The 15,282-nt window shown below is 42.9% G+C and overlaps 1 protein-coding gene across 3 annotated transcripts in view; it reads right to left on the reverse strand.

Moving 5' to 3' along the window:
- The window catches only part of Ctnna1 (catenin alpha 1), a 125,791-nt gene extending 112,068 nt beyond the window's left edge, over positions 1–13,723 (reverse strand). Inside the window, exons 1-2 of one of the 3 annotated variants that reach the window (XM_048331632.1) lie at positions 13,589–13,684; positions 5,246–5,299 (exon numbers count right to left, since the gene is read on the reverse strand). In XM_048331632.1, coding sequence (XP_048187589.1) covers positions 5,246–5,264 — 19 coding nt within the window. In that variant the 5' untranslated portion in view covers positions 5,265–5,299; positions 13,589–13,684. Of the gene's footprint in view, positions 1–5,245; positions 5,300–13,526 lie in introns of all 3 variants that reach the window. The other 2 variants (XM_048331633.1, XM_048331635.1) reach the window with 2 other exon arrangements.
- Between the last annotated feature and the right edge of the window lie 1,559 nt (positions 13,724–15,282).

A 15,282-nucleotide genomic window follows, 5' to 3' on the forward strand; every position in this document is an offset into this window, starting at 1 on the left:
AAGAAATGTACTCACGGGCGGGAATATGGCCTAGTGGCAAGAGTGCTTGCCTCCTACACATGACGCTCTCGGTTTGATTCCCCAGCACCACATATATGGAAAACGGCCAGAAGGGGCGCTGTGGCTCAGGTGGCAGAGTGCTAGCCTTGAGCGGGAAGAAGCCAGGGACAGTGCTCAGGCCCTGAGTCCAAGGCTCAGGACTGGCAAAAAAAAGAAATGTACTCACTATCTTATTATGTAACTGTACCTCCTTTGCACAACACCTTGTCAGTAAAATTTAACTAATAATAAAAAAAAATATCTACAGAGCAATGCCCTATCTCAAAGGTGGATACTGGTGGTTCATGCCTTTAATTCTGGCTACTCAGGAAGCTGAGATCTGAGAACAGCAGTTTGAAGCCAGCCTAGGCAGGAAAGTCTGTGAGATTTAATCTTCAGTTAACTACCAAAATAAAGCTGGAAGTGGAGCTATGGCTCAAGTGGCAGAGCACTATCCTCGAGCAAAAAAGCCCATGACCTAATAAGTTCAAGCCCCAAGAGACAGAAAATTGTAAAAAAAAAAAAAAAAAAAAAAAAATTTTAATAGAAGAGGTTGAATTCTACATACCTTATCTTTCAGACTTAAATGTCCAGTGCCTTTTTATTACTTTCGGAATCTGCTGGATCCAAGTCCAAAAAAGACATATTTAGTACCTAGTTTTATAACCACACGCCAAATGTGTTACCAGAAATTTAAGGGAGCTAAACGGACTGGGTTCTTTTGTCCAGCATGAGAATTCAGGCAAGACATAAACACAGTAAAGATGATTGAAAGTTTATTAAAAAAGAAAGATGACAGAGAAAGTGGCACAGACATACTACAGGAAGACAGCACTTCAGCCCAGCGTAGCCACCCTGTACCATTCTTTAGGGTTAAAGAGATATATTAAATGGAGCGTCCCTGAAAATGGCTTTCTGACTGTGGGTATTCTTTCTGTTTCCCATAAGGTCTTGCTGCCAAAGATTTAGCACTTCATCCTATTTCCTCATTCTTTCGTCCTGACTGTCTTTTTTGTTTTGTTTTGCTTTGTTTTGGTAGTTCCCTGGCTCATTTCTTTGCCAAACAGATTTTGGTTTATCAGATTATCCACCAGCTACAAAGTATATAGGCCTCAATTCCCTAACTGCCTGCTTTTCTACTAACTTCTATCAGTTTTCACTTATGTATCTGTCAAGTTGCCTTTGAACTGTTTTTATTAAACTTGATAAATTTTCTAGGACTTAGCATGTGGTCTTCCCATTTATATTTTAATTTTAGGGATGAAACCATGTCTATGCTTCTTTATATCCTAAAAGCTGCTGACAAGGTACTTTATACAAGCAGACTCAGTACTAAACTGAATTTATTCAATCCTCATTTGAAGATATTTACAAACCTACCAAGAAAACCCCTTTCTTAATCTTAGTCATATCTTCTGGTTCTTTACAATTAATGTTATTGTTTAGTGCACCTAAACAAGTTTAAAACTCTTGGCAGCTTGCAGTTTTCCAATTAACTTACAGAGCACTCCTTCACAAGATCTATTACAAAACCTACCAGAGTTAGCCAACCTTAATGAATTACAGCTTTCCAGGAGGCATTATGCTTAGAAATAAAAAGTTAAATTGTAGTTATTCAGTCTTCATTACCTTATAAATAGCAATCCTACCAAAAAAGCAAAATATCACTATAAATTCAGGAAAGAAGAAGAGTTATATTTGTTTGCTAGTCATCTCTATGACTGAAAGAAAAACAGAGAGGCAACAAGGAAAAATAAAAACATAGCTCCATTAGATTCAAGAAGACCAAGAGTTGGCAAACTGCCTCATTTGTTCAAAGAGCTATATACCTTCTCAAAAGACATTACAAAGTTCATTTACAACAGAATGGCCACATCATTCTTAAACTGTGTCGGCTCCAAAGCTTTAGTCTATCTTTGCTAAGCTACCCAATGCCGATTTTTTAACAGCAAGGTTATGTTAATGAAATGTTAGGATGGTTCATTTAAATGCAAATCAGAAAATTTAGAAAGTAAAAGTACCAAAGCAGCATTAACTGTCAACACTGCACAGGATATATGACCGTGAATCACTCCATGCAGTCATAGGTATGCCAGGTTGCATCCACACTAAGCAGAGTTAACACAGCTGTTAGAACCTCAACTTTCAAATCTCCTGGGAACACTCCAAAAACAAGGTAACCCTTATAATTAAGAACTCACTATGAAAACAAAATTTGACTATCTGACTAAATCCCTGTCATCTTCCTCCTCTCGCTAATAAACCTTAAATCAGTTGGCTCTGAGAGAAGGGATATGAAAATACAAAACAGAGGTATAAAAATACAGAAGGATCATGAAAACAAAATTTTTTCCCCATAACTGCAGTCTCTATTTCTAATCACAATTACAATGTCATCATCCAAGAAAAAATTCTTAGAATTGGTTAACACTGAGAGCCAAAACAAAATCAGAATAGTTTTACATCTATGGTAGTTTAAATGAATCATGCCTTATCAATACATGATAAAGCCATCACATACATTTTATATCGGGTGGCACAAGATATACATGTGTGTATGTGTGTGTGTAATTTATATGTCACTCACCTTCCAAATATACAGCCCTACAAGAAAAAAAAAGGATGCTTAGCTAAATATTTTAAAACAATAATTATAGCCAGGCGCCAGTGGCTCACACCTATAATCCTACTCAAGAGACTTAAGATCTGAGGATTGCAGGTCAAAGTCAGTGGGGCAGCAAAGTCCATGAGATTCTTATCTCTAATCATCTACCAAAAAAGCTAGAAGTGAAACTGTGGCTCATGTAGTAGACCACTACTAGCTTTGAGCAAAAGAAGCTCAGGGACAGCACCCAAGCCCTGAGTTCAAGCCACAGGACTGGCAAAAATAAAATATTATTATTATTGTTATTAAGGAAATAGCTCACTGGGCACTGGTGACTCTGCCTGTAATATTAGCTACTCAGGAAGCTGAGAATTGAGGTCTGCGGTTCAAAGCCAGCCCATGCAGAAAAATCTGAGAGACTCTTATCTCCAATTAACCACCAAAAAACACAAGTGATGCTGTGGCTCAAAGTGGTAGCACTAGTTTGGGGCAAAGAAGCTCAGGGACAGCACGCAGGTCCTGAGTTCAAGCCCTGTAACTGACCCCACCCCCCACCCCCTAAAAAAAGGCCAGGCACCAGTGGCTCACACCTGTAATCCTAACTTCTGAGGAGGTTGAGATCAGAGGATCAGGTTCAAAGCCAGCCTGTGTAGGAAAGCTCATGAAACTCTCATCTCCAGTAAACTACTCAAAAAAAAGCTAGAAGTGGCACTGTGGCTCAAGTGGTAGAGCACTAGCCTTGAGCACAGAGAGGCTCAGGGACAGAGCCCAGGCCCTCAGTTCAAACCCCAAGACCCGCAAAAAGGACAAAAAAAAACAACTCTTATTTTGTTCTTTTTCCTTTTTTTGTTCCTATTTCTTTCTCTTCTTGGGGGCACCAAAGGCAATAGGGGGAAACAGCTGAATGAAACAACTGCCATTAGCAACAGGAAACAGTGATTACAAAAAGTACTAAGGCCAAAATGCTAAAAACAACAGTGTCTCCTCCAAACAGGTACTATTCCACACAGCAGTGAATAAGACAAAATAAGGACCCCTGCCGTCATAAAAATTATATGTAACAGCATAAATAGTAAAATAAAATAATAAAAATAAAAAATAAAAAAGCGCTAAGAAGAAAATTAAACAGGGCAATGATAATGCAATTAGGTGGAGTCCATAAAAGGTTTTTCTACCTTGATAACACTGAAAGTCAAGAAGAAACAGGTCAAGTTCTGGGCAAAGGGCTAGAGACAGAGGGCAGGAAACCTATGAAGCAGCAGTTTTCTGTGTGTGTGCTGGTACTAAGACTTGAATCCAGGACTTCCATTCTTGGTCAGCTTTGCTCTTTGTTCTGCTTCACAGCTGGCACTCCACCGTTTATTTGAGCCACATCGAGCCTCCTAACTTTTTGCTAGTTTCGGCCTGGGCTAGCTTGGAGTCCTGATTCTCAGCTCTCAACCTCCTAAGTAGCTAGAATTGTAGGCATGAGCTACCAGTGCCCAGCTTGAAGATATATTTTTAGAGGTCTTTAAAAGCCTGGTGACACAAACCTGTAATCCCATAAATCAGGCATCTGAGGCCAACCTACAGCATCAGCAAATCCCTATCTCAAAAATAAAATAAAAGGGAAGGACGGAAGGCATGGTTCAAGTGGTAAACCACTTTAGTTGCCTAGCATATGCCAGTCCCCTGGATTCGATCTCAGGTAAGAGTTACAAAAGGAGATAGTCACTGTGACTGGAGCAAAAGTGTGAGAAAAGGCTGAGTATATAGCTCAGTGGTAGAGGGCTAGTCTAGCATTCCTGGGACCAAGGGTTTGATCCTCACCACCATAAAAAAAAAAAAAATCTAAACAACAAAAAGGGGAAGAGAAATCAAATTAAAAAAGTTTTTGTCGGGCACTAGTTGCTCACCCCTGTAATCCTAGCTACTCCGGAGGCTGAGATTTAAGGATCACAGTTCAAGGCCAGCCCAGGCAGGAAAGTTGTGAGACTTTCATCTCCAACTAACCCCCAGAAAACTGGAAGTGGTGTTATAGCTCAAGTGGTAGAGCACTAGCCTTGAGCCAAAAAAGCTCCAGGGCAGAGCCCTTGATTTCAAACCCCAGGGGACAGACGGACAGAGACACACACACACACACACACACACACACATACACACACATGTTCTTAGAGTGAAGTGACAGTTTGCTGTATAGGCCAAATACATATTAAGTCCATTTACTTAGCTTTAATCCCATTACTAGTGCAACCATTAACAGTGAAAGAGTGCTTAATAGAAAGATGTATTAAGCTCTCATGACAGCTAACTGATTATGGATGCATAGGAAGTCTCCATTTCCCTATAAGATGGATGACACTAGCCCGAAAGGCAAAGAATATAAAACAAGCATCTGCACTGGAGGTACACGAGAAAAGAGAGACAGTAGAAAAGGAAAGTTTTGTTTTAGAACAATACAACTAAAATATTCATAAAAGTGAGCTCACAGAAGGAAGAGGAATGTCCTTTTCTTGAGGATCCAGGCAAAAAAGATGGTTGGACTTGACTAGAGTCCAACTGGTTCCCCAGGCTGTACAAGACAACAAGAACTGCTTCTAAAATGTATTTTGTGGAACACACCTTTGATGACTTTTGTCATTCACCAATGACTGACCAATCCTATCCTCTGGGATCCAGATAACATGCTAGAGACAGAGACTAATTAGAAGTTCCAAACAGATACCACGGGAATTATTAAGACAAAAAAGAAACGGGTGTGTTTACAAGAGCGCTATCTACAAATGCTTTATTCAGCTGAGTATTTAAACTTAAAATCACTAGCAGTGGAACAATGTAACAATCCATTACAATACCCTAGGAAAGAATCATCATCACATATCAGATAATTCCAAATTGAAGTATCTACAAAACTTACTTACACCCTTCAATGGTGGTGGCTTGAGCCTGTTTGAAAAAGTAGGCCAGGAGATAAGGGAGAATGATAGAATGATAGAAGTGATAGTTTTATACATACACTCCATGTATGAATGAAAATGTTACAATAATACTCCCCTTTTATAACTAATGTATGTTTATAGTGCAAAAAAAATAGCAAAAATGAGTACAGATTACTAATTTTACCTATCAGTGATACTACTAAAGGTAATCCCACTCGTTTATACATTTAATATGCTCCTGTTTTGCAAGGCAAGCTTTTAATATACTGTATTTAAAGTGAGCATCTCCCAGTGTTAACTGAGATACAGTAAAATAAATACTACCTAGATTCTGACTCAAAAAAGTTATCTAAAAAACATCTTATCTGCCAGGCACTGGTGGTGGCTCACATCTGTATACCTGGCTACTGAAGAGGCTGACACTTGAGGACTGTGCTGGCTCAAAGCCAGCCTGGGTGGGAAAGTCCTTGAAATGCTGGAGGTATGTATGGCTCCAGTAGCGGAGTCCCAACCTTCAGTGAAAAAGCTGATCTTGCTTGATGCCCTGAGTTCACAAGCCCTCATTAAAATAATAAAATAAATCTTTTCTATCATTGCTCAACTCAAATAAGCTTAAATTTCTCTGAAAGGCTGCCATTTTCCATCTCTTTGGAATTTCTCAAGGTGAAGTTCACGTTTCATTTAGCCGCTTCTCTACAAAATGTAAAGTTTCTAAAGATACACTTCAAACTGATCCAATGCTTTTCTGAGAATCAGATGATCTTAGATTTATAGAAGGAAATGGTAATAGAGGACTATAGGAAACCTTTGTCAATTTAGAGACTCCCTAGAAATAGAAAACTACATAAACAATGACTTGTCAGTGACTAATTTGCATCTTCCTTTCACCCTCTATGGTATTTCATAAACTATAACTGAGTATAACAAAATAATATAATGAAGTATTTGACATATCATAAACAATTGGCAAATGCATCTTTGCTTAGAAAGACAGTATGCACTGGAACCAGTCACATGGGCAAAAAGACTATTAACAAAGGCTCCTATCCTTCAGGTCACTTGATGGGGCCACACTGCATGTGTTTTCTAAGTTATGATAGCATTTTATTTTAAGGGCAGTCTGCGGTTTAACCTGGCTAATAAACAAGTACAGAACTACATATTAACCAAGTTTCCAACTCACATCTTCAATCCAGAATGTCAATACTAACAAAATAATATAAGCCATAGCAATAAAATATTTAAGACAATTGATAGTCTACTTGTATTTACCAATATTTAATCATGAAACCTCAGAAAAATCAAATGAGGAAAATTCACAGCTCAATATAATTGAATAATCAACCCCAGAAAGAACTGGTGTTTACATTAGAAATTAAAAAATAAGACCAATTACTTAACACTAAGATTTAAATTGGATTACTTGTTATACAAGTCTAGTGAAAAAGATGAATTTTTCTCCTGTAAAGTCCTTCAATTTCATACAAAGCTAAAAATAAAAATTTATAATTCCTTTCCTTCTTTTAATAAAATAAGAACAAGGAAAAGATGGCTTTTTTTTAAATCAAATCATACTACTCATACAATACTTGTTCCAAATGATCAAATATTTGTTGCAACAATTTAAAACATCCAAAGTTGCCCTTGGAACTGTATTAACATTATATGTACTACTCCCAACGTGCTGTTAATAAAAAATTACAAATTAAATCCCAATCAAAATGTGGTTGGTAGATGACAGTTCATGAACAAGTAAATAGAAACACATGCTTATTTCAAGCTCCATTAGAAATGAAGTTGAGACATACTTGCATATGACGAAAAATAAACACTTAGAAGCTACAGTCGAGGAAGGGCAATGTTGAAGTTTTATTTCAAGTGTTATTTTGCACATTTTGAACTTTCAATAATGGATATAATTCAGTGTGAACAAACAGAACAAAGCAAAAAAGCAAGTCAAGTCAGACTGGCTACTTCACCATATTACTAGGCCCAGGCCAATAACATGAGAGACTGCCAAGCCGCAGAAGCGACATTTTAAGGTCTGGAAGCAAGTTCACTGGCACCTGGGAAAGTTCACAAACTGTTATTCTGTGACACTCTACCTATTATGTCTAACTTTTTCCCTTAAGATAAAACAGAAGGTACTAATAAGAAAATCTTCCAACATGTACAATATAACAAAATTTCTTTAAATCTCCCAAGTATACTGCTTCATAGTCACAAGGTAAAAAAAGAGAAAAGAAAAAAACTTATTTGAGCAGGGAAAAATAGATAACTTAGTTGATGTTTTCACTGCTTTTCTGGTTGAAGCAGGGTCTCATGATGTAGCCTAGGCTGGTCTCAAGCTTGCAATCTCTTCAGCTTCCAAGCACTAGTGTGACAGGAGTATGTCACAACACCAGGCTTCTCTTTCAAATCTTCTTTATCTACACACAGATCATCAAACTATTCCCTGAAAATACTTGAATTTACATATCAGTTCTTTTCACTTTTTATATACAGTAAAACTCACTCTTTGGAGCTAGCTAGGCACAGTGAAGGCTAGGCTGGAGAAGGATTACCTAAGCCCAGAAGTTTGAGACCAACTTGGGGAACATAGCAAGACCCCAATGCAAAAGGAAACAACAAAATTTAAGAATTCACTTTTGGGGGCTGGGGATATGGCCTAGTGGCAAGAGTGCTTGCCTCGTATACATGAGGCCCTGGGTTCGATTCCCCAGCACCACATATACAGAAAATGGCTGGAAGGGGCGCTGTGGCTCAAGTGGCAGAGTGCTAGCCTTGAGCAAGAAGAAGCCAGGGACAGTGCTCAGGCCCTGAGTCCAAGCCCCAGGACTGGCCAAAAAAAAAAAAAAAAGAATTCACTTTTGGAATACTGAAGACAGGTGCATAATTACCTCCACATGATCAAGATATAGAAAATTTATATTATTTCCAAGAACAGCATATATATACATGACTAAACCATAAAATAAACACGTACAAAATACCGGCTTTAAGAGCCAAGGCATCATCAAACCTGTGAAAAGAACTATAATTGAGAAGGTAGATCCATAACCATCCCTGATAAGACAAGGAGCATCACTGGACAGAAACACAGTGCCTAGTAAAGGAAATACAAATAAAAAACAACCCTGAAATACCACCTCACTCCAATGAGAATGGCCTATACTCACTCCTAGGCATCTATCCTGAACAGCAAAATCCAAGATATCAAAAAGGCATTTGTACTTCCATGTTTATCACTGCACAATTCACAATAGCCAAAATATGGAAACAACCCAGATGCCCCTCCACAGATGAATGGATCCAAAAAAATATGGTACCTTTACACAATGGAATACTACATAGCGATTAGGAATGGTGAAATATTGGTATTCGCAGGGAAATGGTCAGAACTTGAACAAATAATGTTGAGCGAGACAAGCCTAGAACACAGAATACAAAGGGGCATGATCTCCTTGATATATGACTGTTGAGGGGGGAGGGGGAGACAGTAGAGACCAGGTCTGCGAAACCAAAAACTTCTTGTCAAATGGTATTTCCCACAGGTTTGGGTCAGCGACCCTACATTATGTAACTAAAACCAAACAACTACTCAACATATAAAGGTCAAAAATAGACCTCTCAGTGAATCATAATAGCTCAAAAGCTATGTATGTACGTTCATATAAGACTACTGTCAACATACTGTCTATTGTAGACATTACATTTAAAGCCCTAGGCGAATTTTCTTTGGCGAAAGCCACGTGGCTACTGTATATGTTCTTGGTACACTGTGTATTGTATATATGCCTACCTGACCTAGGGAAGGGAAAGAAAAACAGGGTGTAAGATATCACAAGAAATGTACACACTGCCCTACTATGTAACTGTACCCCTTGTGCACAACACCTTGTCAAAAATTTTTGTTTAATTAATAAATTTTAAAAAAAAGAAACACAGTGCCTAGAACTCTCTGGATGTCAACATCACTACCATGTGGCCAAATCCAGAACTTATGCGACCCTCCCAAGACTTTTAACTATCCGCTCTGTAGGACATTTCCACCTTTACCCAAGCAGTACGACCTACCATCAAAGCAAAGCACTCCTTTCAGCTTCTTTTATCAGCTAGCTTGCAGTACCCACTCAAGTATTCAAACAATACATTGAGAATGTAAGTGCAAAATATCATGATGTAACATAAACACAGATTACATAACTATAGAAGAACCTGGCAAAATTTTAAAAGCTAATGAAAGTGGCGTATCTTGGAAATAACCTAAATTTATGTCAACAGATAAATAAATATAGAGCTGGGTATGTAGCTCAGTGATAGAGAGAATGCTTGCCTGTAACATGAGCAAGACTCTAAGTCCATTCCCCCAACACAGCTAGAATACAATAATAGTACACACATTAGAAACGAAATTCTGAGAAAAAAACTGGAAAGACAATGAAGAAGAAAACACCAGAAATCTTCCCCATCTAGGCAACATTTGCACTGGAAGAATCTGATGTAATTACTTTAGAACTCTTTGAGTATTGAAGAACAGAAACTTCCATGGAAGGTATCAATAGTGAACTGAGCTAATTTTGTTCAATTTCAGCTCTTAGCTCAGCAGCAGCTACCCATCTGTTAACCTCTAGCCAGGGAAAAAGCTAGCTATATGTTATTGGAATCCAAGCCCCAGGACTGGCAAAAACAAACAAACAAACAAAAAAAACTACGTACAGAAGATTATCTAGTAACAGAGGGAAAAAAAATAAAAAGAAATGTAAGTTGAGACAGTGTGGAGATTTCATCATCACTGATCAGATCTAGGTATAAAGGAGTTGGGAGATGGAGCTTTCAGGTTGCCTAAAATAGCAATCTGTAATTTCTGGCCCTCCATTACTTGTTGTCTCACCTGTCATTTTATCACTCAATAGCTAGACTCCAGAAAGAAAATACTTTTTCCCTCTTCAATCACTAACTATCTAGTTTTCCTTTCTTGTCAGATACCAGGCAAAATGCTGAAGTCATCAATCTACACCTTCAAGAAGCTCAGAAGGCTCACTTTCTAGCAGGAAAGGCAAACAGGGACATCAAAAAGTACAGTATAATGGAAGTTTGCTGGGGAAACTTAGCAGGAAGATTGCTATCAAAGATGAAAATGCTAAATCTTGACATAGGAGTAAGAGCCTGTCACTGAGAAAACAATTTCACAAAAAGGCCAAGACACAGCCTGTTTTTTCATTTCCCCAAAATGCAGTTCTCTTCATCCTTATCACTTTTACCTCTAAGGTTGTCCTTGTTCAAGTTCCTGCTTGTCCAGGCACAAGTCTTCTGTAAGCATTAGAGGAGTTTGAAAAAAGCTTATCACAGCCAGGTGCCTCACACCAGCAATCCTAGCTACTCAGTAGGCCGAGATCCGAGGATGACGGTTTGAAGCCAGCCCAGGCAGGAAAGCCGGAAGTGGCGCTGTGGCTCAAGTGGTAGAGTGCTATTGCCTTGAGCAAAAGAAGCTTAGGGACAGTGCCCAGGCCCTGAGTTCAAGCCCCAGGACTGGCAAAAACAAAAATGCAAAAACAGGCAATGTAAAAGTTCTGACTACCACCAAAAAAAAAAAAAAGCTTATCAGATCATCAAGTCCACAATGACTTCTGACAGCTTTAGAAAAAAATCCCCACATCTATCAGTGACATGATCTCTGTCATCCCTGGATCCCATACCCTCCTCCACAGTACTCAAGCTATACAGGTCCTTTAAAAATGTGAAGTCCTTTCCAAATGTTTCAGACCCTTAATTCACTTACAGAAGATTCTATATTCCTTCAGTCTACATCTTTGCCAGCACATACACACCACCATCCCCAACAGGTAGAGCTGTCAGGTCCCACACTGTTATTTGGATCTCCATTTCATTGTTGGGGGGAGGGAGGGTTGTGTCTCATTTTGGACATAGTAAATTTGAGAAGCCCATGAGATATCTAAGGAGTGATCCAGGACACAGGTGATCATGTGGGTCAGGAGAAACATCTGCACTCAATATAGGAAGATGTTAGCACGTAAGTTTGGTAACAAAAGCATAGAACCATGATTCTCAACTAGGAGGAAGAGAGCACTCTCATCTCTAAGTCATTATACATAATAAGACGATACTCATGGGAGCAAAGGTAATATATGAATGGCATGGAAACCCAAGATATTTGGTTAGGACCCTATATATGAGACAGAGGTACTAATAGGAAAGGAAAGCCACAAGTAAAGGAAAACCAGAAGTGATACTAAAATTTCACACACTACATGCTATTATTATATGCTTCCCATGACTTTCTCCTTTTGTATGACAAACCTCAACTCATATTTCATGCAATTCAAACGCTACCAGAACCCTTTCCAGCCTTATACATATGAATCTATTACCACCTCTCCATATCACCACCACATTTCTTCTGTTGTATTACATAAGATGTGACCCAGCCAGTTGTAGTGGCAGATGCTTGAATCCCAGCACTCAGGAAGCTGAGATAGGAGGATCAAGAATTTAAGTTCAGCCTGGACTACATAAGAAGTTGTCTTTTAAAAGTCACAGTTCTGGGTCAACTGAGTATATAGTTATGGCACTACGGCATTAAAACAGTATGCCCTGTATTACAGATAGGTGTGTGTCTCCTCCAATATGCTGTGAGCTTTTTTTTTTACAGGCCAAGACCATATTCCAATCCCTATGAGCCCTCAGAGAAAGAAGATAAAAAAACATTCTCTAACTTAAAAGTTGACTCAGTCAAGTAACTGGAAAGGTTCCTTCCCTCATTCCTAAGGTAGAACAAAGTGTTCAATGTGATTTACAAATTGCATTTCGTAAAGTAGTATCTGCCTAGGCAGTCTTTAAAAGTCACTGCTACACACCAACTACTCTCATCAAAACTCCTGTCCCAATACAATAACTTATGCCCTTTATATATAACCTTAATTTAGTGGGAGACCTGCTATATCCTCAATACCGGGCTTACACCATTAACCGCCCGGGGTTCATGGGGAGCCCTGGCTGGCCAACCAAGGTTCTCCGCATTCAGTCAACATTTTTTTTTCCAAGTTCTTCACAGACAGAAACTCCTTTAAAAGTCAACAACCGGGGCAGGGGGCGTGGCTACGATGGCCGGGCGCCTGCGCAGCGGGTGGGCGGGGTGCGTCCCGGCCCCGGCCCCGCCGCCGGGAAAGGGCTCGGGCGGGGTGTGGTCCCGGGGCGCACCTGTAGCCCCAGCCCACCGGGAGGCGGGAGGTGGGGACGTGGGGAGCCCCGTGCCACCGGGGCGACACGGCGAGCCGCTCTCCAAAAAACAAAACTAAAAGTAAAGTTAAAAAAAAAAACCCTCAGCGAGACCTCAACGCCGCCCAGGGAAGCCGGGGCGACGCGCACCGACGGCGGGGGCGGCCACGTACCGGGGAGGCCGGGAGACGTCGAAAGTCCGGCCGGGCGTGGCGCGCCTCACCTGAGGGGTGGGGGGGAGAAGGCGCCGCCGCGGCTCTCCCCTCCCTCCCCGAGGCCGGCGCGCCCACCCCGCCGACCGCCGGCCCCGCACCCCGCGCACTCCGGGGAGTTTCGGGGGAGGGGGGCGGCGGGCGCCCTCCCCGCCCCCCGGGCCGCCGCGGGTCCCGCCGCGCCACCGCGGGGAGGGAGGGACCGAGGGCGGCCGGCCGCGCCGCGCGGAGCCGGCGCGCGCTCGGGGCGCCGGAACAAAGTTTAGAAAGCGCGAGAAAAGTTTTCTGAGGGGAGGCGCGGCGGCGGCGCGGGGCCCGCGGCGTCCCTCCTCCACCGCCGGGCTCCGGGGAGAGCGGGCCCCACCCCGGCCGCTCGCCCAGGCCCCGGGCCCGGCCCAGGGTGCGGGGGTGGGGGGGGAGCGGAAGCCGCCACCGGCCGGACGCGGGAGACCCCGGCCCCGCCAGCCCCTCAGAGGCCCGGCTGCAGGTGGCCCGGCCCGGGGAGCTCCTCGCCCGACGGGAGCAGCCGCGTCCCCCGGGGGTGTGGGGGGGGGGGGAGAGGTGCCGAGAGTTACCTGCGGCGAGCGGGGCGAGCGCTGAGAGCGTCCGGAGGCGCGAAGCCGAGGGCCGCCGCTTTGTCTCCCTCCCGTCCGGCTCCGAGGAGGAAATGGGCCGCCCGGCGCCCCCGCCCCCGGCCCGCGCCCCGCCCGCGGCCCGCGGCCCGCCCGCCCTTCCCGGCACCTCCCTCCGGCGCGCTCTTCCCGCCGCCTCCCGCCGCCGCCTCGCCCGCCTCTCCCGACCTCGCCCGGCCCGGCCCACCGCCCGAGGAAGGACCTGGCCCAGCCAGGCCGGACCCCGGAACCTCTCCACCCCGGGGCCTCCGTGGGCGCTCGGACCCGGAGTGACCACCCGAGACGAGGGAGGAGCGGTGACTCCGGGAACAGCCGGCAGGCCGCGGGAGGGGGGGGTAAGGCTGGGGCGGGCAGGTGAGTCACCGCTCCCCGCACAGGTGAGTCTCGGGGCGCGGCCGCGCCCAGCCCCGCCCTGCGGAGGGGGGGGCCCTGGGGACGAGTGTGACTGCGCCCCGTCCTGGAAGTGCCATCCAACCCCCCCCCCCCCAATCCTAGGATCCCGGAGGGAGAACCGCTCCGGGCCCCTCCCTGGCATTACCGAGGGTTCAACCTAAGTTTCCAAGCGGAGGGCGGGGTGGAGCTGGAATCCGACCCGATTCCACACACACGGAGAGACCCCACGCCCCGCTCCTGCCCCGGGGAGAGGGAACGGGGCTCAAGCATGATCTATTCAGGGTTCCAGCGGAGTAACACCTCTGAACCACTAACACAACAAATAAAAAACAAAAACAAAAAACACAATACCAGAAAGCTGAGATGTGTTGGGCACATACGCAATGTGTGAAGAATTAGATCCTGTAACTTGAGGATATGAGTAAGGTTGAGAAAGATGAAGGCGAACGAATGGAAGAAGTAACACTGATGAAGATGCGGTTTGTACTTATAAACTGATTTGCCAAACTGCAACTTTTTTTGTGCAGCTACTTAAAGATAATTTTTTACAAAGCAAAACACTTTCAACAAGTGTCCTTGTTCTGTTTTCATAGTTGTAAACAATATTTCAATCATGTTCATCCTCTTTCAACGTGTATTTCCAAACTTTTTTCCCTGTTTTTCTTTTCCCTTCCCCCTGTCTCCTCTTACATTATCCCTTAATTAAATTCATGACATTTATAAACTCACATTCAGCCTACCTAATATTAGCTGGTGGTGACTACATCTATAATTCCAGGATTTGGGACACTGAGACAAGAGGATCATCAATTCAAGCCAATCTAGGCTACATAGTAAGATACTGTCTCAAAGGAAAAGCAACACTGTTAAACCTGGGCTAAGGGCTGATTGGTTGCAGTATTGCCCTATAAATCCGAATCAGAGCAAGGTAACAATATGTACATTTGGCTTTGGGGGGAACATTGAGGATGTGCTTGGGAGACCTGCCCTCAACGTATTTGCACTCTACTTCTCAGATCGCTCTCCCAAAGAAAGGCAACATCCAACAATGCCTACCCTAGAGAGGACCCAGTGAACCTCTGTGAGCAAATATGCACACTGTAATTCAAAGCACAAGGGTTTCTACTAGTTAAGAGATGCTAACAAAAGGCAATCAGAACAGTGAGACTAAAGAATGATATTCTTAGAAGAACACAAAGACGCAATGCCTATGTGCGTCTAATCATGCAATATCAAAATGAGCT

This window comes from Perognathus longimembris, chromosome 22, assembly GCF_023159225.1.
Source record: "Perognathus longimembris pacificus isolate PPM17 chromosome 22, ASM2315922v1, whole genome shotgun sequence".
NCBI lineage: Eukaryota > Metazoa > Chordata > Mammalia > Rodentia > Heteromyidae > Perognathus > Perognathus longimembris.